Here is a 23,580-nt window from a genome sequence, read left to right as displayed (position 1 = left end):
TGATCTAGTGTAAGACGTTCCTCCTCATGGCATGGGAGTTGGACTAGATGATCATTAAAAATTTTTTCTAGCCTAAACCATACCGTGATTCTGTGGTTTTATTTTCACAACTCACCTGGACAAGGCCTTGAGGAACTTCACCTAAGTTTGGAGTAAGCCCTGTTGTCAACAGATGAGACTAGAGGCTTCCAGTGGTCCTTTCCCACCTTATTTTTTTCTGTAAATCTGTGCTTCTGGCCTTAAGCTTCAATTGGTGACTTATGCTTTTTTGGTTATCATTTTTTCTTTTTTTTTTTTGAAAATATTTTTTCAGGATTTTTCCATTGCTTTTTACACAGTGGTAGGAGAATATCTGACAACAACCGCAAGGAGCAGAGAACTCAGAGAGTAGCTGCTGATGTGTAGGATTTTGATGTTCAGGATGCTCTTCCAAGAAAGCCTGTGATAGTTCCTGTAAGAAGTTGATTAACAATCATGAAACAAGGAGTGAAAATGTATTACTGAACAAGGACATAAAGTAAAAGCAATGAACAATAAAGTTGGACAAGCTAGCTTTTCTTTGGAAAAACACCGGTTTCAGTTTCTGTTAGGTCAACTAACTTTTCAAGTCAAGTGTGGTGTGTAAGGGGTGTACAGTGAGCTTCAGCCCTGGTAACTCCTCCTGCTTGGCTGCTGGAGCCCAGACAGGGTCCATCTGTCAAAGGGTAGTGGACAGGGATGCTGCAGGTTCAGCCAGTAGTGAGGTTGGGCGTGTAACCCAACATGAGACATGCACACACATCACCACAAAGGGCACTGACACAGTCAGCTGCACAGGCTGCCACAGACAAGGTGCTGCCTTTCAGCAGCCACACACAGAACACTACTAGGTCTCACATAAAACAAGTATAGACAGCTAAATCCTCCAGCTAATTACAGCACTGCAAAGCTGTGACATCAAGAAGATCCTACTTATTTCTACACTTGTGGCTGAGGTACTTACCAGTTCTATTGTCATTCTCAGTTTGACTCTCAGTTTTATTGGAGACAAAAACCTTGTGTTTGCAGTTCTAAGTAATATACTCTTTAGAGGCCCTTTCTGAACTGAGGTGAATTTATAAAAATTTCAACCTAACAGAGGAGATTGTTTCTGAGTAGAGATATGAATGTCTGCATAATGCTGTTGACACACCAAATCTCACGGACTCAGCTGACCGCAGGCAAAGATTTGTACTTCTGGCTTATTATCTTCATTTTCAGGCTTTGGGTTTTTCTTCCCTGGTGTAGTGCAAAAAAGATGTTGGTCTATTTACCCGCCCTGATGTCAGCACTCTATTCATAACACTCCCCTTTCTCTGCAAGAGACTTTTCAAAATTAATCTTTTCCACCCGTTTTCTCCTTTAAAGAAATACCCTTTGAGTTCAGCAGCAGTGCTCAAACTTGGTTTCATCCAGTTTTACTACTCTTGTTTTGACTAGGACCTGATGTTGTGAGGCATCTCTATTAGGAGTGACTTCACTGTTTGTTTTCAGGGTGGTCCTCTGCTCATTTTACTTTCCATAGCATGAGTAGATAATGGACAAGTAGAGCCATAATTTTTATCTTCTGTTCTTCTCACCATGCAGCATTTCCATTGCTCCACAGCCCTCAATTTCTGACACAACATGGATAGTGTTAAGTCTAAAATAAACAATACCTCCTGCAATGAAAAATTAGTAGGAAAGCTGCTCACTATGAAAGCAATGGTGCTTCTGACAGTAGTCATCAATCTTCCAAAATCAGACAGGGAAAGTAGTGATTTGAGAAAGTATGGATATTGTTGCTCCATCTTGGGTAGAAATTAAAGCCTTGGTTTAGAGTATCTTGAAAAAAACTTTGTTTAATTGTTAGATACAATTGTATGCATTACTTAATTCCATTGACCTTGATCTTCTGATTTTAGTGTCCACCAGATGTGTTAAGAACCATATGTCAAGACTGCTGTCTCTGTGACTTATGTGACATTAACCCTATGCTAAATTTCAGGCACCAAAAGGCTGCTCTATCCATCAAAGCACAGAATAAATGAAATCAGTTTTCAAAAATGTGCTTTACAGAGTTTAATCTCTGGTGTTTCCAGCTGGCATTTAACAGATTTCTGCAATTTAATATCCTTCAAAGCCATGGGTGGCCATCTTTATTGTAAGGTTGTGGTCAAGTGCACAAGGCTGGTGAGTATGTCTGTATCTGTCAGATTACAAATTAGAATCACCTTTCCTAGTTAACTATTCACTTCTTGAGACTGAAAGAGCTGTTGTTTGACCCTCAGCAGGGGAAGAAAACATCTGTTAATGCATTTCTGATGTAGAGAAAAAAATTGTTTCCCAGCTTTTCTTTTATTTGTCTCATTGACTAACTTTCATATCTGTACCCCTTTGAACTGACTGTTCTCTTGTTCTCAAGATATAACCACTGTGAACTGAAAGTAGTGAACATGAAAGATTCAGTGACTGATGAGCTCATGGGGGAAAAAAACAAACATGAAAGAAAACGTATTTTAAAGCTTTTGCTACCAGTGTCTTCCAGGAGTCCAAGATGTTTCTCATCCACAGATTCTGTTGCCATAGGTTCTCCATCCACCTGTATGGGAAACAAAATGGAAGTGGAGATATATTGGAAGCTGAACTTGGTTTCACTACACAGCTGCCTTACAGACAGCCCAGCTCAAGCCATTGGCAATGCAGTAGCCAGCAGTCTCTGCCTGCCAAGTTCTTGCCCCATGCCACAAAAGACATGTTTTTATTTCAGTGCCAGTTCAAATGCAGTTGCTCAGCACAGAAAGACCTCTGGCTAATGAGGAGCAGTTCAAAGAAAGACATTGCATTTACATGGGACTTTCTGCAAAGAAGGTCTAGACTTCTCTGCCTTTCTCCTTCTTCAACTCTTTCACTCTTCATGCAAAAAAGGAGTAAAGAAGGCTACTCCTGTTTTCCAACATGGTCTTAATGTACAGATCGTGTTTTTCCCCCTTCCTGTCCTTTTTTCCTCTTCCCCTCACCTTCCAGTCCACAAAACAGATTTTTGACAGGTCTATTAAATCAACAGTAATGGTCAATTACAGTAAATTCCAGCTTGGGATGTTCTGGCTGGACATCAGAAAAAATTTACACCAAGAGGCGGCACAGCTCTGGAACTGATACCCAGAGTGTTAAAGAACTCTCTGACCTTGGAGGCTTTCAAGACTCAGTTAGACAAGGCCATGACCATGTGAGTTGGCAGTAGTCGTACTCTATCTCTGAGCAGGAGGCTGGATGTTCCAGCTTAGTTTCTTATCTTTCTGTGATTCAGTAAAGAGCTTCTGTAGGTCCTGAGAGCGTGTCATTCTCCCATCCACTTCTAGCTGTTTCATCACATTTGCCATTCATCAGCCTGAAAGAGAATCTGAATATTTAGCTTGGTTTGTTGAAAGGTCTTCAGCCTATGTTCCCTAATCAGGGAAAATTAGGCTTTGCTAATAAAAGAAAGTTGCTAAAACTGAATATGGAGAAAGTGTTTGAATATAAAGGAATAGACATAGAGATGACTCTCAGCTACCATGGACTCTAACAAGCAGTTTATTTCTGAATACAAATCTTTGCACCCAAGAGATCTGTGAAAACAAGGCTTGGAAACTATTAGGGGCACCAGAGGTATCAGGCTATAGATTGGCCATCCAGTACATAAATATGAGCATGGTCCTCTGCCCATAGGTCCCCTGCCCAGGACATGGCTCAGGACTCTCACAGCTGAAGGGTGTTTGTCAGTCCTGCAGTGCTAGAGCCCACACAAGGTTCCAGAAAGCCTGACCAAGCACAAGTCCTCTGTTGTTGCTACATGTTCATTAAGATTCCCAGAAGGTCATAAGAGCCTAAACATTTTGTCCATTGTGTTTACAGTAATGGTTCAATACAGAAAAGCTATTTTAAGTCTATCTTTTTTGAATTCGCTTATCTGAAAACTATTTCCTGGAAACCTGTGTTCATGGACACCTACACCACTATTGTTTTGCTGCTAGATTATACTACTAGTATCATCTCACCCTTTATTCTACAGTGGTGCTGCACTGCTTTGCTTTGTACTGAGGATAGTTTGCTCAGTTCTCACTGACATGTGTTAGGTTTTGATCTTATGCTAGTAAATATATAGGGATGTTGTGAAAACAAGGAACAGCATAATAGAAGTAGATAATGCATATATTGTTGTGTGAAACAAGTAGATATGATGCTAAAGAATGATGAAGTCAAGATCACGAAGTGTTCAAGGCTGGACTGGATGGATCTTTTAGCAACCTGATCTAGTGGGAGGTGTCCGTGCCCATGCAGGGGGGTTGGAACCAGGTGATCTTTAAGGTCCCTTCCAACCCAAACCATTCTATGATTCTATAATGGTTGTTCAATGGAGTTATCTGCACCTTTGCTATCCAGTCCAGCTATATATGGTTTATAAAACACAGGTTATGCCCATGACTAGTGATATATTGTTGCTTTCTTTCACCTTCGTCATCTAACTTGATTGAAATACAGCTTGAAACTACCTCAAATATTCAGTGCTCAAATAGCCTACCACACGTCCTCTGTCTAGAAAAGCTCCAGTTCACCTGGTTGTATGTCAGAGTTTACTTTCTGCAATAAGCTGCTTTTGAAAAACATGTTGGTCTAATAGTTAATTGCCTCCGTAACCTGAAAATGAGACCTGGGTTCCTAAGTGACATAGGTGCCAAACATTAACCTAGATGACCAAACAAGAGATGGGAGGAGGAGGAAATGAGTGGTAGCCACACTACATTGGTACAGACTGTGTGCTTCATCAGGTCTCCTGTGGAAAACTTCATGAGTTTTTCCAGGAGCAGCAGTTGCATCAGACCAAATTAAGCAAAAACAAATTATGTCCCCAGGTAGAGTGTCTCTGCCACTGCCACCCTAAGGAAGAACTCAGGTGGGACAATGCCTCATTTACCATTGCACAGGGAACAAATACATGGTTTTCAGATGTCAACACCAGTGTTTCTCAGCAAGGCCCCGGGGCACTGTGATCCCAGTCCCAAGAGGGGCTGAGCAAGGTCCACGTGAGATGCAGCTACTCCATTCCTTTCCAGATGGGAGTGAAAAACAAAACTTTTAATTAGATCCAGAGAGACATCCACAAAGTTATCCAAATTAATCTGAAACTAACTTCCAATAACATTAAGAGTTGTGCTCTTCAGATATGTCCTCAGGTCAGCAGCTCATTGTGAACAACTGGGGGAGGCTTCCAGAGAAGATGTGAAGCGGATCACAGGCCCCTTTAAGATCACCTGGTGTCATGCATGTACTCCTTTCACATTAGTGGAGTGGACTTTCCCACATGTTGGTCTCACAGTAGTCCATCCCAGTCTATCTAAAATCCTTGTCCAGTGGCATTTTTTCTCTCTTGTGGGACATGATTAAGTTACATCTACTGATTTAGTTACAGTTTTAGTTACTGACACGTGCTTCTTCTTTTTGCCCTACAGCGATATGAGGCCGTGTCATTTTGTGTCATTGAGTCCTGCTATTTTAGGCTATGGGATTATCTTCTTGAGAACTTGACTGATGTAGATGAGGCAGAGTGGTTACAGTGTGAGATCTAATGTGGCAGTCTGTCACATGGAGAGACGAAGAGTTGAAAAGGGCAACCAACAGGCACCTCAAGTTTTTCAGAATTACTGAAGGGTGATGCTCCTAAGGGCTGTGGCAACCTGCTCTGATTACATCACAGAAACAACCAGATGCCCTGGAAAGATGCAATCCCAGAATAATAATGAAGCAAATTACCAATCAGATAAGAAACTTAGATGCCTCTAGGATATTAGCCTTCTGATCAGCCTTCACCTTGTTTTTTGTTGTAACTAAAGGAGTTCAAGTTAATCCTTTCCAGAGCCTGTAGCTTCTTTTTCAGTTTGTATGTCCTTTTCATTTTCATTTGCTCTTTTCAATTTAAATATTTTATCCCCTGTTTCATAATTACCCTTTTTAGACTTGTACCTTCTCTAGTTCTAAACCAGGTTTCTTTCAGGAACTTCTTTTTTTTTTTTTTCCTGACTTGGAAAAACTGCATGTTTATGATGGTACAAACTGATACACATGACTATTTTCTTAGGAAAGATGCAAGACAATGAGTTTGGCTGGGTTAGAGTATGAGTTAGTACAATGAGGTGAAAGGAATACCTTTAAAAAAACATGGGGAGAAGTCAACTGCCAGGCTGGTTCAGCATCTTTCCCACAGTGAGCACTCAGGCAGTGTTTATCAAGCCAAACAACAGAAACTCCACTTGAGCAGGGTGATGCTTTTTCTCACCAAGGCAAATTGATGCCAATCATCCTGCTGTTAACACTTCAGCTGCTTCCAGGTTCCCAGAAAGCTCTGAATGCTACAGGAACGAGGAGACACTGCTTCTCCTAAAGGCTATGCACAATTGTGTCAGGGTCTTGCCTCTGTGGGAGGCAACATTTTTTTGACTCCTATTGACTAAAGAATGGAGATCCTGTGGCTGTCAAAAAGTGTGCAGTTTCCAGTCCCTGGCCCAGCTGCATCCTGACCATGATCAGCCTTGCTGGAGTTACAAACAGGCTTTTTCAAATTTAATATTTATTTTCACATTGCCACTGTCATGTTTCCATTAGAGTCAATCTTACATTATTAATCACAAAAAATAATTCAAGCCACTGACCTTAAAACTGTCTAATTTTTCTAATCAAGTAACTCACCATAACGTTTCTGAATAACAAAGTAGTTTCTGCTTGTGAACGTACCTGCAGCAAGAATATCAATGAAGCTGCTAAAGCCAAAATATTTGCTTCCTACAGCAGTATGATATCCCAGAGGATCGATATTTGTGACCTTTTGCATGCAATCTTTCTTTCACTCTTTATTTTTTATTACCACTGGCTAGGTACCTCACGTTGCCAGAACACGATTTTCATCCGCTGAACAATTTTGCATCTCTCCATCGTGTCAGAGCCATAGGGATCTCTTGGATGAGAGTGATGTCTCCTGACCTGCCACAGGAACTGGCCATCCTCTTCTTTCTGGCTTCCTGGTACATGTTTCAGCCATTTCCATATTTGTCCAGATTGATCTAGAGTAAGCTGAAATTCCCAATAGTTCTTCTTGGGAAACTTTATTGTTTCTCTTGCCCTCTTTGGAGCAGAATGGTGGTTCACAGATGTGGACAGGCAAGTCCAGTGTTAGTCCTTTTTATAAAAACCTAGGGGAATATCCTCTGAAATATGTTGCAGTTGCTGATAGAAACTGATACTGTGTGATTCATTAACCATAGTTGGATTCCAAAAAACTCTTTATACTAATGTGGGCTAAGATGGGCCAGTCCCAAAGCCTTGCAGGTGTGTACCCAGAAAAACCCCACACGGTGTGTGGAGGAGGAGAGCAGGACTGAACTCTGCAGCAAGGAGAAGGTGCATCTCTCTAACATGCTGCAGACTCAAGACATGCAAACACTGATGCTAACCTACAGCTTTTATTAATCTATTATGAATTTGGCTTCAAGCTGATGTAATGAAAATGCTGGGAACCCGAAACGTGTGGGCTGGAGGAGGAAGTATGGAGTTGCTTTGACATGCACATTCTCAGCCTCTCCTGCTCCTTGTTTGTCTTGTTGCTGTGTGTTCTGGCACTGGGATGCATACCTCACTCCAGCTAACACTCCCCTCCTCAGCAAGCCATGTTTTAGAGGTAAGGTGTAGGTGTGTGTTGAAACGTTGTGGGGAGGGGTAAGTTGCATGCTAGTAAATGACAGTTTATCTACACACACACAAACTGAAACAGTAATTTGCCTTACTTTTTTCAGTATACAGCCCGGCACTATGGTAAAAAAAATTAGTGCATATTACTGCTGACTGTGTGGTATTGGTTACCAGGTACGTGCTGACTCACCTAGGCTCACCCTCAGCCCAGCAGCAGACAAAAGGCCATCTGAAGATGAGAAAGTTGAAACTTGTCACAATAGTTTCTTCTAATTATTTCGCATTTTTACTGTAGCGTATTTTCTCCTGTCGTCTGGGTTAGAGAAAAGAACAAATATAAATCAAAGGGAGAAATGGCACCTAAACTCCTGAATTTTATTTTATAACACAAAGATAAACTATGCGTAAGTTTATCAGCTGGCGTTCCGAAATTTTCGTGTATTTCCTAGAGGGAGCAATTTTACTTTGCAAAGCAATTGACTAAAATAGACTCTTTGCTAAAAAGATTTACTTCCCCTTATAATCCATCCAATTTGCTAGGTGGAATTATAAAATGACCAGATCCTCAATTTTGTTGCTGTCACAGCTGCAGAGACAACATGCCACAGAAAGAAGCCTCAGGGTTGTTGTTTTATTCATTATTATGCAACAGTACCTAGAAATTCCAGCCAGACCCAGAATTAAGTTTTGTAAATGCTTTAAGGACATTCTGTGCTTTAATTGCTTGCAGCCTCTTAAACAAAAGAAGTGTAGAGAAAAAGGTTTTAATAAAAAAAAGGTTTTAAAAGTTGAAAGCTATGGAAGTGAATTAAGAGACTAAAGAGAATAGAATCCATTGTCACAGCTTTAATTCAAAGAAGTTACATGACAGCTTTAAAAAAGAGGGAAAACACTTAAATACAACTTTGGCATTTGGGTTCTGCATCATCTCAAAATTGTGGCACTATGGGATCTGGTTGGTGGCATCAGAGAAACCAAAACTCCAGAAGTATTTCAGTTTGTAACAGTGAAGCTCCTCAAGTACCCAGAGTTCTGCTCCTGTCAATACTGATGCTTGACCAAGGCTGAACAGAATCACAGACTCTGAAAGATTTAGATGAGAAGAGACTTATAGAGATTTCTAATCCAACACCCTGCTTCCAGCACATCTAGCTCCAGAGCTAGATCAGGATGCCCATGGCTTTGTCCAGGCAACATGTGAACAAGTCCAAGGAGGAAGATGTCCCAGCCTCTCAAGACAGCTGTTCCAGTGCTGAACCACCCTTGTGAGAAGGAGGCTTTTTTTCTTTATAGCCAATCAAAATTTTCCTTGATGCAAATGTTATGACTGGTTCAGCATGAGAGAACTCCAGCTCTGTTGTCTCAGTAGCTAACTAAAGTAATCAGTTAGATCCCCCTTTGGCCTCCTCTTTGCCAGGCTGAGCAAACTTAACTTTTTCATATGCTTCTCTTTAGCTTCATATCATCTTTCATATGAGGGACTGCAACAGTGGACACAGCATTCCATTTGTGTTTTCATGTGTGCCAGGTCAAGGGATAAATCCCTTCCCTTCATCTGCTGCATTCAATGCATTTCTGCCATTGCAGTCCAGTATGTGGTTGGTCTTTATGGCCTTCTCTTGACTTCTGTTCATCTTCCTGGAAGCCAAGGTTCTTTTCTGCAGAGCTGCTTCCAACACAATTAGCTGCTGTACTGATGCATGGGGTAGTTTTGTCCTAAAACGACTGTCATATAGATAAAATACAGAAAAATATTTTGAAAGGTAGATTTCCTCTAAACTATGTCCTGGGAAAAATCTTCAAGTACCATATTTACATGATTCTGCAAATCTGTATTAATGGAAAGCAGTTCCTTTTTAGTGGTCAAAAATCTTGACTTTGCCTCTGTTTTCTAGTTACTGAAGCTCACTTAATTATTTCAGGGTAAGTGACAAGGAAAGAATGCAAAAATGCTATAAAAATAAACTGGGCCTGAATAGTCCCAGTCCTATCCACTGCTGTGGTTCATGAGTGTGCAGTAATGTCACCTGAGTCAGTAAGGAATAGTGGATTTTCTGAACTGGTGAAAACTCCACGCACAGTTCAATAGATAGCTTTAAAGTTTTTGTATCTGTTTTGGTTTGTGTTTGGTTTAAACTTATCTAAAGACCCACAGTTTTATTTTTATTTAAGAAGAAACAGAATGTGTTCCTGTAATTAAATCTTTATCATTTCGGGTACAAACCAGCACAAGGAATAATGGCTTAGATCTTTTTGACTGCTTCATTGAAAGAGGTGAGAGCCCTCTAGGAGGGTGCTGCAACATCGCCTTCCTCTGAAGGTGCAACTGCTTTACAGAAAAAACTGCAAACCCCCTTTTCTTGAGAGGAATGGAACCGCCTGTCATTCATGCAGTGAGGGCAGAGGCAGCAGGGGAGAGGAAAGACCTCGTGCTCTATATAAGGAACTGGGTCCTGCAGAGGAGGAGAGGTGATGCTTATGAAATGCTGAAGGAAAACATTGGCTCTACGGACACTCACAACCAGAGGCAGCCTAGACTGGGCAAGAAAAAAGAATCTCAGCCCAGACTGAACCACACACATCATCAGGAGGAAGAAGCCTCTGTTTCCTTACCTTCTAGCACCCAGACGGTATGGTGACACTGAAGTAATCAGTTCCAAATGAAAGGCAGGAAAACCCTTGTTTCTTCCCTGCTCTCCAGCTTTGTTGTGTTTGGTAGAATACTTCTAAAGTTTCAGTAGATGGAGTGAGGGGAGCCCTTGCTGGTCCCCAGTGACTGAGGCCACAGTTTTGAGTTCATGTGGATCTCAAGAAATCAGAGCTTTAGGCAGGCTTTGTCATATAGCACTGGGAACTGTGTCTAGTGGTCATCCTTGTTGAGTTACCTGCTTTTGCAGGATCACTGCTTCCTCTGTATTATCTAAAGAGCTCCTTGTTTTTTCCTGACTATTCATTTCTTTTTGTCTTGGAGCTTACAGTAAAGTTTCTTCCTAACTTAATAATTTTGCTGACTTATGCTCTGAGAACAGAGATTTAATTTCTATTTTTGCACCTGAGGTAATATAATTGTGGATGTTTATATTATTCACCTGAGTCCCCAGATGGTTTGAATCTTGCTGAGATACCAGATCACAGGAAAATCTTGTGGCAGCAAGTTTCAGCAAATGGAGAGACAAAAGTAAAGGCAAAGGGGTGTATCAGATTCACCTCCTTAGCTTTACTGATTACTTTTTGCCTGGAGCTTTTTCTGAGATGTCTTATTTCCAGGAAAATCCCTATCAACAATTTTTAATAAATAATCTTTCCATGCATTTCCCATTCTTTGTATTTGCTCTTGATGACATTGTAATATTTAATGTAATTTTCCATCTTATTTCATACTTAAATATTGCTGGGATTTTGATTTGAGTGGAAGTCTTCAAAGAATCTCTGCATTTATTCCTGGTTTACAGACAAGTGTAGAAATAGGTGGAATTACTCTTCATAGTAAATATTACATTATATAAAGAACACAAGAGCAATGAGCGCTCTTCAGACATGACCAGTATATGTAATTTATTATTGTATGACTCTCTATGTCCTTATCTTTTCTAGATATTTACAACATAACAGCTATGCATTATTCCACATTCCTAGGAACTTTCCATTCTTCCTGTGACAACCAAGATCCCATTGTCTCTAAGTCCAAGATAATAACTTTGTATTTTCTTCAAAATATTTTTGTACAGATTATATTGCCATGGATATCTTTACCTTGAGGCTTGGGAATTTTATTACTTTACTTCTGGTGTCATGGAACTGAGCCAGACATAAAGATTTAAGCATCATCAGCTTAAGAACAACTCAGAACACGTGATGAAGATCCAACAGCTGACATTCCTTGTTATCAATGTCACGGCAAAGAATCCTAGGCAGATCCTTTGGGCGCAAGAACCTTGGTGACTGGGAGAATATGAGTCTGAAAATGTGTTGTATGTGACTGAGTGAAATTAAGTATTTTTTTAAGTGAAATTCTTCCCCACACAATGAGCTTTACTACATTGGTTCTACAGTACTGCAACAGTATTTCCTATATGGAATTGATTGCCAGGCATCAGGTCAAATTCTACCATTTAAACCCTTCTGTTTCTGTCTCTGCAGATGCCATGTGAAGGCTTCACAGAGAGGAATGATAACAGCAGTAATTCAACCATGGAGTTCCTCCTGCTCGGCTTCTCCGAGCTGCTCTGTCTGAGGGTCCTCTTCTTCCTTATCTTTCTCACTGTCCATTTGGCCACGTTGGTGGGGAATGTGATGATCTTCATGGCAGTCTCTATGGAGCCTTCCCATTCCCCTATGCTTTCCTTCCTCTGCCATCTCTCTCTCATTGAGCTGTGCTACACCTTAGTTGTTGTCCCTAGGGCACTCCTGAGCCTGGTAGTGGCGGAGGGCAGCAGGATTTCCTTCATAGGCTGTGCCACACAGATGCTCCTCTTTGTGGCGCTCGGCGGGGCCGAATGCTTCCTCCTGGCAGCCATGTCCTACGACCGCTACGTTGCCATCTGCCACCCGCTCCACTACCCGGTGGTGATGCATGAGGGGCTCTGCCTGAGGCTGTCTGTGTCGTGCTGCCTGGGAGGCTTCGCTGTGGCCCTGGGGCTGACGGTGTCTGTTTTCCGCTTACCTTTCTGCCGGTCCCGTTGCATCGACCACTTCTTCTGCGATGTCCCCGCTGTGCTGCACCTGGCCTGCACACGCAGCTACACCCCTGAGCTGTCCTTGCTGGCTGCCTCTGTTCTCCTCCTGCTCCCCTTCCTCTTAATCCTGACCTCGTACATTTGCATTGCCACTGCTCTGTTGCACTTCACCTCCCCTGTGGGAAGGGGCAAGGCCTTTTCCACCTGCGTTTCACACCTGACCATCACCTTGCTACACTATGGGTGTGCCACCTTCATCTACATTCGTCCTAAGTCCAATTACTGGCCAGCTCGGGACAAGATGGTGTCACTGGTCTATACCAACATCACTCCATTACTGTATCCCCTCATCTATAGCCTGAGGAACAAGGAAATCAGAGAAGTCGTCAGGAAAATGATGATGAGGACAAAAGTCGCTGAAATGATCTGGGATACAGTCAGGCCTGTGACATGTGTGTGTGGTAAATTGTACTAGAACAAACATCTGCAGGTCAGAAAACAGCCCCATAACCATGTTAGGACCAGACTGTTTGTGGGCTTCACTACAAAAAATATGCAGGCAGAATTCAACATGCATCTATACATTTATGACAGCAAGACATCTGGGCTAAAACCAAAAGAAAACAACATAAAAGATCTCTAAAATAATAGTTTTCCTAGAGGAAAATGCTTTAATGATTGTGAGGAAGCAGAGCTCTGGTCTGTTTGTCGTCTCACTTCTGTGATAACATACATACCCATGTTTACATTTGTGGTCCTCTCAGCACAATCCAGAGATCAAAACAAATTTATTTGAAGATTAGTTTCATTATTTTTCTATCAAGTTGAAAGTAGTAACTGGAACCTAGAGAGTCAATAAAGATTTGAGACTGCTAACTTTATCAGCACAAAAAAATCTAAAGAGGGTTATTGCAAGGTTGGAAGAATAAGGCCCATGTCTAGAAAAAAATTGAAATTAAGTTGTTGCCTTCTCCAAAAATAGCAGGAGATTGCATTCCAGCACCCCATCACAAGCAGAAGGATCATTAGTATAAACATCTTACTTTGAATTATTCTAGCTAATGAAAATGCACGTGCCATTGATTTGACAAGAGTATGATTTTTATGCAATATTTCCTTTTACAAGGAAATGCTTTAGGTTTGGATTGTTCCTATGGCAACACAAAGGCTAAGATACTGGTCTTACCATGTGACTTTTTTCAGGAAGGACTGTATCATGTAAATAAGGATGCCTGAAGGATCTATCACTGTAAGATTATTAGCATGACTGCTGCAGTTGTAATTTCTTCAGCAAAATCATTGACAAATACAGCACAACCTGCACTGCAGTAGTTGTGAGTCTGACGGGTGCAAAGAAGTGTAATTTTGTGTGTTTCCTACATGTAGGCGGAACAGGATGATTTAGACAAATTAGGGAAGATTTTTGGAAAGGGCAGGGGGTGGAAATGCAACCTCATTATTTTATTTAAGACTTCACTTCTCCATATCTCTTTAAACCCCACCAAAACCCTATGATTCTGAATCCATCTCTCATATATTGAGTTGTTGAGAAAATACTTAAAAGGCTTTCTTCAGATTTTCTGTCTAATACAAAGGAAATTCAGCACTCCAGATGCCCTCAGCTCTCTCCCTTGTCAGGCTGAGGGAGCAGAGTGATGTTTTCTTTCTCTGGGCTACAATCATGAAAAATTATGGTAAGTGGATTTGACTAATGTGAAAAATTGGCACTGTAACTAAGGAAATTAACTTGGAGCCATCTGACAAAAGAGAAACGTAGAATTGAAAACTCACATTAAAAGCTGCCTTCAAATTGACAGTCTAGCCAGGCTAAAGCATTAACACAGAATATTGGCTCTCATGTCAATGAATACCTAATTACTGCTGTGAACAAAGGTTTAGCTGCTTTATTTAAAATGATCAAAGTTGTGGTGAACATTTTAATTACCTGCCAGGCCTTCCAAAAATGAGAAGGGGGCGGTCTCAGTAAAAGTACATTACTAATCAAGAAGTACTTTAGAAGTTCATTAGAGAAGTATTTTGAATCAAATACTATTAAAGGATTTAAAGATAGTAAATAACTGTATTGAGAACAGGACAAAACTGAAGCATCGATTCCAAATCCTGTGAAATCAAATCAAATTTTGATGTTAACCCTACTGCAAGCAGTAGGCAGGACTTGAGACCTCCAGATGTCCCTTCTGAGATGAGCAGCATTCTACAGCAGAAGCTTCTTAGAGGTACTGATATGCTCAAATACTTGACAACAAAACTAAGGAACAGAAAGACACTTTCATAATACAGATCAAAACCTTGGTAGAGCACCTTGTGTGTTTCTGGTAGTTGTGGGCATGGGATAGTAGAGATACAACTATCATCTATTGCTAGCTGTGAGAAGATAGCAGGGTTGTGTCCTGAAGTACAGATGTTCCTTGTGAGCAACTGCTGACTGAGAGGGCATCTCAGCAGAAATGGATAATGACTTTGGGAGGGATTTCATGGCTGAAACAGCAGTCAGGCTAGACTCCCAGCCATTTAGTTCTGAGATACATGTGGGAAGCACAACAAGCAATGGAGAATTTCTGCAAAGGTGTTGCCTCTACACAATGTCCTTGCAGATGAATAGATAGGGGATCATAACTAATTGTACTCATCAAAGATGGATAGAGCATCTGTAGGCATCTTAGCTCTCTGGGCTGGGTAAGGTCTCAAGATCTGCTAGTGTATGAATAAGGCTGAGGACCTGCATTCCACTACAAATGGTCCTGTCCTTTCTTGGAAGGACAATCCCCAAATCTGCAGAGGTCTGAGATCTGGCAAACACAGGTGTCATGAGAGTTTTTTGATGAAACCACCTACGACACCTCTGAGAACCTCTTCACACACAGCCATAAAACCAGAGTATTCATGCTTGCAATTAATTCTGTAAAAGCTGCCCTGAGCAAGACACTGGGTGAGAACACAGATCTCATCAGTGACGGAGCACCAGAGCTCAAACTGTAAGGCCTGTAGGAACCCATTAGTGTTGTCCATACACTCAAAAATAATATGGGTTTGGGGGATGATGACAGGGATGTTGAGTAACATTCAGGGTACTCAACGTCCAGTACCTTGTATGTTACACACCATTCAAAGAGGTGCCTTCACTCAAGGAGGTACTAAAAAGTGCTATCTTAAGTGCTACCTGTCAACACCACTGACATTGATGGGGTAACAGTGAAATCTTTTCAGTGCAGAGAAACCAGTGAACGCTCCCTTTTTAAAAATACATTTACATGTTTTTCTTGCAATCCAGGTAAGACATTTCCTAAAAATTGTTCCTATGAAAAAGCAATATCCAAAAAGCCTTAAATGCACTTGCATTAAAAATATTTCCTTATTTTTCTAGTAGTCTAAATGCAAAAAAATGATGATGGGGATCTGTTTCTGTTATGCATTAGGGAAGCTGAAATTCTGCCAGGTCTCCAATTTTAAAAATGTGAAGAAGTTTCCATATATTGAACTACTCTTGACAAAGGCATGTTATCACAGCCTATCCATTCTGGCTTACTTGGGGAGTGAGTACACCAGCATCCCTTCTTTTGGATTCTTTCAAAACAAAGAAAACCTGCAGATTATCTTGTATTTACCTGTATAACTTCTTTTGTCCTTTGATCTGAAGCAAAAGGGAAGCATCAAGGCGAAATTAGTACAGCTATTTACAACAATTGAGTTGTAGACAGTGAAAATGTGTGTAGGGATAAGATCAGACCTAGAAAGGAGACTTTAATACCATGAGGGTGAGAAGCTGCCAAAAGTTGTGATTTTCTTTATTGATAAAAGGCCTCTGTTTTCCATATGTTTACTATTTAACATGCCAAAGACAACAGCCATGTTGACTACACTACAGTAAAAACTAGAATGTTCTAAGTTTCTCTTTGAGATATTTATAAATAGAAGACTTACAGAAGGGAAATAAATCCTTTCTGAGTTTGTTTTGTGCCATTATATGAAATTTCTTACCCAGCGCATAAAATATGATAGGACCCTATATGATGTAAACAAATTAAGTCAACGCCCCTAGAAGCAGGCTAGTAGGAAGAAAATACGTTTAAATATTTTGCCCTTCCACCCCAGATTATTAAAAAAAAATAAATAAATTATATACTCAGAAAGCTTTTTGCTTTCAAACTAGGTTGTTGTGCAGGCACTAAGTCTCCTTTACAGGTCTGCCTAAGGAAGCAACTGGAAACAAAGGTCAAGAACTCATCAGGAAACGCTGGTGAAGTTGAGGAGTGAGGTGAAGCTCCATGTCAGATGATTGGTTTCAGAGTCAGTTTCACTTTGCCATCATCTCCACATCAAAAAGCTGACTGAAGGTGCTATTCCAGCATTGTATCCCTAACCTAAAACTCTTGGCTCTAAAGATCCTGCCATGCTTAGTTGTCTTCTAGACAAGCCCAGGAAAAAGTGAGAATGGGAAAGTCAATACTCACCCAGTGTGAACCCTTGGCTTAACCTGAAAAATTGCAACGATATGATACTGTCTGGCTTTACAAATTGGTATGTAAAGATCTATGAACATCTGGTTCTACAAACTGGTATGTAAAGCTGAGGCTCAGCAGCATATGGCCTCTAGCCTAGTTACTGCTGAAAATCAGGTCTGCTAAACTCTTTCTTGTGCTTTATTTTATATTTGGTCTACAGTTGCTCTCAGCACTCATTTCAGTTTTCATTTTTAGATTTAATTAAGGGTTCAGGTTTAAAGCTTCAAGTGGGAAGCTGAGCTGGAAATATAGTTGACAGTAAATTGGGAAGATGTTACCACAATCAATGTTCCCTTTCCACCTGCAAGAGAACGAGGTTTCTGTTTTAAGTATATTCTCTTGATGCCAACATTGAAACTGCTCACAATGAGCACAGGTTGGTAATGCAGTGACTGATGTCAACTATTTCATTTCTGCACAGGATAGCAACATTACAACACAATTAAGCTACAACAGCAAGAAAAAAAGAAATAAGAAATAAGTTTATTGTGTTGAGATTTGTGCAGGCAGCTCTGATTTGTCAAAAAGAGGACCATAAAAACAACTGCAGATTTAAAACAGATATAAAAGCTTTTACTTTTTTTATTAAAACCCCCAGAAATTAAAATATTTATTAACTCACACATTTAGCTGACAGTGTAGAAAAAGGAAATTTAAAATCATACTATCAAAGTGACCAGTGACATGGCTGCTTACTGCATGCTATAAATGCTAATTATTTTTTTCAATGTAGGTGAAGTATTTTCACACTTAATCATAATCAATCCATGAGTGGGAAAGAATAGTTAGAAAGTATGAACAAATTACAAAATTACTGAGCAGTACACACTTGTCATGCAGCAACTACTACTGCTACATTTTGAGTTGTGATTTGACTGCTGAAAATACTACAATCCCATTTTTCTACAACTTAGTTGAAGAATTGATGGACATCTCTACTAGAAATCAAATTTCTCTGGGTCAAATTTTATGTTCATTGTGCATATGATGGTGTAATAGTAATGCAATCAAATTCTGCTTTTTTTGGAGGGGGTTATTTTTATTTTTTTCCACCCTCATGGTAGTAATAATAGAAGTAATAAAGAGGTGAAAGCTTAATGTCACTTAGATAAATAAATATCTTCAAATGTGCACAGGAAGTGTGTGCTGTTGAACAGTAGTGGTAAGTGTTGAACTGCACTTTTTTGATGTACAAATATATGATGTTCTATAATCTCTATTAGAAAGTAACTTACTCTCATGACCCAAACTTGAACCACTTAGGGCAGTTTTATGAATGGCAATAGGAATTAGATTATATTATGGCTGGGTTTGCATTGCTTTCCAGTTGTCTATCCAAAATGTAGCATTTTAACATAAGTGAAGACCTGTCTTGCTTAGATTTTTTTTTCCTTTTTGTAGTAAATCCCTCAGTTTCTCATGATTTCACTGTGGACCAATAGCATTAACTTGGAAACAAAATCCCAGCCATCACCAGACAAAACCTATTGCATCACCCTCAAACTACCTGTGGTCCTGGTGGGTGGGGTGGGCTGCTCTCTGCTCCTGCCACAGCATCTCAAGGCATCTGAGTCCTCTTGAACTCCACATCTGCTGAAGCACCCCATAGAGAAGAACTGGCAAGAGAAGGGAAGAGAATTTCATCAGGTAGTTTCTGGGGAAAAGAAAATTCCTCCTCCTCATTTTTAGGGTGGTACAATAATTTAATGCCCTCCGGTTTTGCAAACCCTGAAAGACCATGGCAGACCATGCACAGGATGTCTTAAAAGACAGACAAAAGCCAGAAATCCTGCACTCCAGCCAACAGTGGAAATACACTTCTGTGCATAATTAGATGTCCAGCCATGGCAACAGTAGATGGAGAATAAACTATGAATGTGTTACCGATGAGTTATGTGGAGTTTTATGCAGGGATACTGGACTTCTAGTCCCATCTTTAGTCCTTTCCACTGAAATGCTGTCAAGTGCAGTCAAGTTTGCAAGTTCCTAAGCTAAGGGTGACCACTTCGTGATCAAGAGGGCTCATTTGTGCTCCTTTGCAGAATTTTATATATCTGTTTAAAATAAAGCCTGAGGGACTGAATGAAAGAATTCTGTGTGCAAAACTAATTTAACAGCTGAAGCCATTAGATGGTAGGATTCTATTTGCTGCAGAAAGACTGTCTGTAGTCAGCTGTTTGAAATATTCTAAGATAATTGCTGGTGGCCTAGAGCCAGAAAACTTTGCAAGATAAAAAAACCCACCAGAATATTAAACTGTGGTCATGGAGTTGAGAAGAGAGAGGGCACAAATTCTCTACAGGGACCCCTGGGGACCCTAGACATCTACATTATTACAACACCTTACTGAAAGACAGTTTGAGATGCAGAGATTCAAGTTATCAATACTAAAGGCTGAGAGATATCGGGATAGATAAGCTTTGACAGTCTGTGAAGCAATATCAAGTGAGAAACTCTGGACCTTGTTTCTATGTTCAGTTTCATTCGTCGTCTAGAATAGCATTTAACAATACAATGGTGAAACTCCTATCTTTTTCTAAAATGCAAGGAACAGCAAACACAGTAAACCATCTATAAGAACCATCTGAAAGAATTCTGTCTGAACTGCAGTTCAAAAGCAGCACTTCCCAACTCAGTCTCGGGAGTGCCCTTTGGCTGTCCCAGAACACAAGACCTGGTGTATACCATTCCTTCTCAGTTCCCTCACCACAAGCCCACATTGCTGTAGGAGGAAAGCCCAGGTGTGTTGTATAGTGATATTTTTCAGCTAGATACCTAATCTCAGGGATACATGAAACAGGGCACTGGGAAATAGAACAAAAAAATATGCCCTATGATTCAGCATTATTCAGAGGGACTAGAAATACAGGATGAGATTCAACCTAAGCACATACTGAGAGTGAGTTTAGAAGATGCAGTTATCTTCTTACCAGCAAAAAGCATGTCAGAGATGGGAAGCTCACTGGAAAGCCTGAAAAGTTTGTGGAGGTGTAAATCATAGAATATGACTGTAAAGATAAGGATTTTTGAACTTAAGTTTTTTCAGATTTTTTTTTCACTTGACACTCAAGGAATTAGCTTTTTCCATCAGTTTACAAAGAAAAACATCCAACCTTGTGATGTACAAACAAAAGGTTCTTATCAATGAAATACTCAACAGAGTTGTATGAATAATGCACATGTAGTACTCCACAGGGTACAGCCTTTGTGTAGATTCCCTCTTTTTTCCTTTGGATCTGCATTTCAGTGCTGAGGACACATGGCAAAGCAATGCAGCAGAACTTTTACAGATATCAGTAAAATTCCAGACATGGAGTTTGTACTTTTTAATGTTTCTGCTTTTATATAGATTTGTGGCAGATCTAGATCTTGCAGTAACATTAGACTGTATTTTGTTTGACAGCCATTGAACAAGTTCTGTCTGTGACCTACAGCACATTACTCCAATCTATAAAGTAACAAAGAAGTTACAGAGGATTTATGACCCCCATCAGCTGGAATACCCCCGCTTCTGACCCCAGTCGGCCAATAGTAAAAAGCAAGAGAAAAAGGAATGAAGTCTTTCTTAGGCCATCTTCACTAATGAACCCTAGTAAATCTGTTCCTGCCTATTCCAAATAGCTTAGATCAAATGAAACAGAAATAGAGCAGTCCTTGGTTTTTCACTCCAGAGATTTGGCACTTCTGAGACTGTGCAGATGCAAAGTGTGGATGCCCTGAGGAACTGTAAGACTGTAACACGGAATATTTTTTTACATTAGGAAGAATATGAGCTGAGATGTCCTAGAGCTTTAGCCTCCAGCTGCAAATGGTTCTTTCCCATTTCACATCTATGTTGCCTCATCTATGTTGTCCCATCACAAAGGAGAAGTTGTCTGTGAATGTCTGACCCATTGCTACACCACAGACTGAAGAAAACACAGTATTGTACAGGTTAAGACTGAAACAGATACGTTCCACTAGTGCAGTCTCCAAGTATGGGAGGCAGACAGGGAAACCTGCTGCAGTAGGAGTCATTCAAATGTGGAGGAAAAGTGGGCATAAAAATTTGAGGCCTAGCACCATAGACTATGAAAGATAACTTCAGACAGGATTAAAATGTAACAAATCTAAGATATAACTACTCTGAATTACATTAAAATTTGAATTGTTTATACCGATATTTTACTTACTATACTATGTAAAATTTAGAGCTTAGTATTTTAAACATTTGTTTTCAAATTTTTCTTGCCTGTGTTCAGTCTTCTTGGGACAGATTTTGATTTTACAAATATGTATGATTAGAGAATCACAGAATTCACTGAAAAGGTTCTGTGAACTCACTGAAGTTCACTGGAAGTTCCATCATCCCAAACCCTGCACACACCAGGGCTTATTCCAAAGCTAGGCCCATGTCTGTGAGTCCTGGTGAGTATGGAACATCTCCAGGGGAGGAGATCCACCAGATTCTCTAGGCAACCTGACAAAATTCATTCTTCAGCTTTCCTTGAGGAGGTGGAGGAAGAGCACAGGAGGCATGCAAGCCTTACAGCAAGTGAAAGAATAATGTCATCTGTATTTCACAGGGAGGGATGTAATAGCTGTGTATGGGTGGGAGTTACATCCCTGATGAACGGCAGAAGAGATACCACACAAGGAAGTTATTTCATATTTATGTCCCTGAAGAAGGAAACTAAATGTCTCCTTTGGTCTTCCTACCTAGAGAGAGAATCCCTCTGGCTGAGACACTCTCCCATGATTTTTGTATTGAAAAGCAGGCACCTTCCACTGGTGAAGCTGGGAAGCTTGTTAAGTGGAAAGCAGTAATTCTGCCAGACAGAGTGGCGTGGCTATTACTCTATTTCACAATGTCACAGCGAACAACATCGGGAACAAACACCGTACAGATGGATTCCAGTGGTTTTACCCCCACTGGCACCGAGAGAAGCGCACCGAGCAGTCTCCAACGCAAGAGTCTGAGATGTTTTAATCTCTAAAAGTTACGAGCAAGCACAGAGGGCCCGGGGGTAGAGGCGAGGACAGGTCTGGGCAGGGGTCCCCCCGAACGCCCACGGGGATCTGCCCGGTGCCGCCGGCGGTGGCGGATCCGAAGCGGGAGCGGGGATCATGGCGAGGGCTGCCCAGGAGGTGGCAATCGGGAGCCTCTTACTGGAGTGGAGCAAAGGTGGAGGGAGGCTCCCAGGAAAAAGGTGGCTGCTTTTAAGGTGGGTTTATTTGCCTGCCAGATGGGAAGTCTGTGACCAGCCCCTTTAAAACAGGTAAAGGCAGTAAGGCTTCTCCACCCACTTGCCTTGATCTTTCATCATAACTGTGGGCCAGGCAGGGAGGTTGTGCAATGTGTGCGCTCCAGTCAGGAGGCTGCGGGAGAGGTTCATGCACTGCCAGCAGGAGCCAAAGCTTGGAGTCCTGAGCCGGGAGAGCAGGCACGGACTGGGAGCCAGCCTCCCTCTCCAGCCACCATGGAGCTGAGGACCTGGAGCAGCAGGATCTCCCTCAGGCTCCTTCTCTTCTGGGCTATCCTTCTTCCCGAGGTGCCTGGGAAAGAAGGTAAGCATGGGACCCGCTGGTCCCTCTGCCTGGAGGGTTGGGCTTGGGCGGGCAGGCAGAGAGGAACCGCTCTAAGGGGCAGGGAACAGGGCCTGGCCATCAGGCCTGGGGCCCCAGGGGCTCCACAGCCTGCTCGGAGGGAGCTGGAGGGCAACTGGGGTGTCTGGGGAGGGCGGGGGGGTGTGGGGCAACAAAAGCCAGGAACAATCCTCCTCTGACTTGGTGGGTCAGTGAACTGAGACCAGGTATGTTCGCCCCTTCCCTCTCCACCCCCTCCAGTTGAAGCAGAAATGCCTCCGTATATCCAGTGATCCAAGAGAATTCTTCCCCTGTTTGCCTTAAACAGAAGCGTTGCAGATAACAAGTTTAAACACAAACTCAGAAAGTTCCCCCCCCCCTCCCCGCCAACACCCCCGCAGTTTCCTCAGGAAACCCTTTTGGGAGTTAACCCTTGTGATTTTTTTGGAGGCACCTACCCCAGTGCTGGAAGAAGAAAGAGCTGTGCTTTACAACTTCATCTTCTACCTCTTCTCTTGCTTCCCTTCTCCACTCCATTTAGCCTCTTTCATTAGATGTAGCTATCTTTTTTTCTTCCATCTTGGCAGTAGCACAGTGGTTATGAAACATACACAGAATGGGAATTTTAATACAGAGGTGAGAAAGAGTAAACCTCTGTTCTTGTTCTCTATATCCTCGTGCAGTTTATTCTTGCCTGAGACTTAGGGTCTCTGTTTTGCACAAAGAGAGGTGTTGGGGCATTTCCATCCCGAGGACAGCCCTCTCTCCTCCACTGCTCCAGGCTCTCGATCGAGAGGACTTAGTCACAACTGAAGGTTCATCCATAGGCTCATCTCACACTGCAACTGCTGAGTGCTCTTTTAAAGTGTTCTTGACAAACACGTTTGTAGTAAGAGCCGGTTACACGAATGCAGCTAGCTAGCAGACATTGTGGAGAAGGCCAGCCTAGGTGAGAAGTAATATAAGGTAGCTCCACGCGGGCTCTGGTTTCCTTGAGTGTGTGATCAGTCGCTGGCAGTAACACTCATGGACTTCTCTGCCAGCTTCTCATTTATCTCAGCCATCTCTTTTGGGCTGTGTCTGTGATCCACTCTTCC

General features: G+C 41.5%; 2 protein-coding genes and 1 long non-coding RNA gene across 3 annotated transcripts in view; 2 read left to right on the top strand and 1 right to left on the bottom strand.

The window, feature by feature from the left end:
* Positions 1–11,859: 11,859 nt before the first annotated feature.
* Positions 11,860–13,595, top strand: LOC139805118 (olfactory receptor 10AC1-like). Its single transcript, XM_071763161.1, has one exon. It carries the CDS (start codon positions 11,860–11,862, stop codon positions 12,868–12,870), a length of 1,011 nt encoding a protein of 336 aa, XP_071619262.1. The 3' UTR covers positions 12,871–13,595.
* Positions 13,596–17,982: 4,387 nt separating this feature from the next.
* On the bottom strand, positions 17,983–22,021 carry LOC139805127 (uncharacterized). The gene is made up of 2 exons (XR_011729697.1): positions 21,902–22,021; positions 17,983–18,534 (listed from the first exon to the last, which is right to left on the bottom strand). It is a non-coding gene; the product is annotated as an uncharacterized lncRNA (long non-coding RNA).
* Positions 22,022–22,330: 309 nt separating this feature from the next.
* EPHA1 (EPH receptor A1) overlaps positions 22,331–23,580 on the top strand; it is a 34,405-nt gene continuing 33,155 nt past the window's right edge. Inside the window, exon 1 of the mRNA XM_071763146.1 lies at positions 22,331–22,465. Coding sequence (XP_071619247.1) covers positions 22,378–22,465 — 88 coding nt within the window. The 5' untranslated portion in view covers positions 22,331–22,377. The remainder of the gene's footprint in view (positions 22,466–23,580) is intronic.

Source organism: Heliangelus exortis, chromosome 1, assembly GCF_036169615.1.
Source record: "Heliangelus exortis chromosome 1, bHelExo1.hap1, whole genome shotgun sequence".
Classification (NCBI taxonomy): Eukaryota; Metazoa; Chordata; class Aves; order Apodiformes; family Trochilidae; genus Heliangelus; species Heliangelus exortis.
Note: the sequence above shows the minus strand (reverse complement) of the source record. Positions and strands in the feature narration are given on the sequence as shown.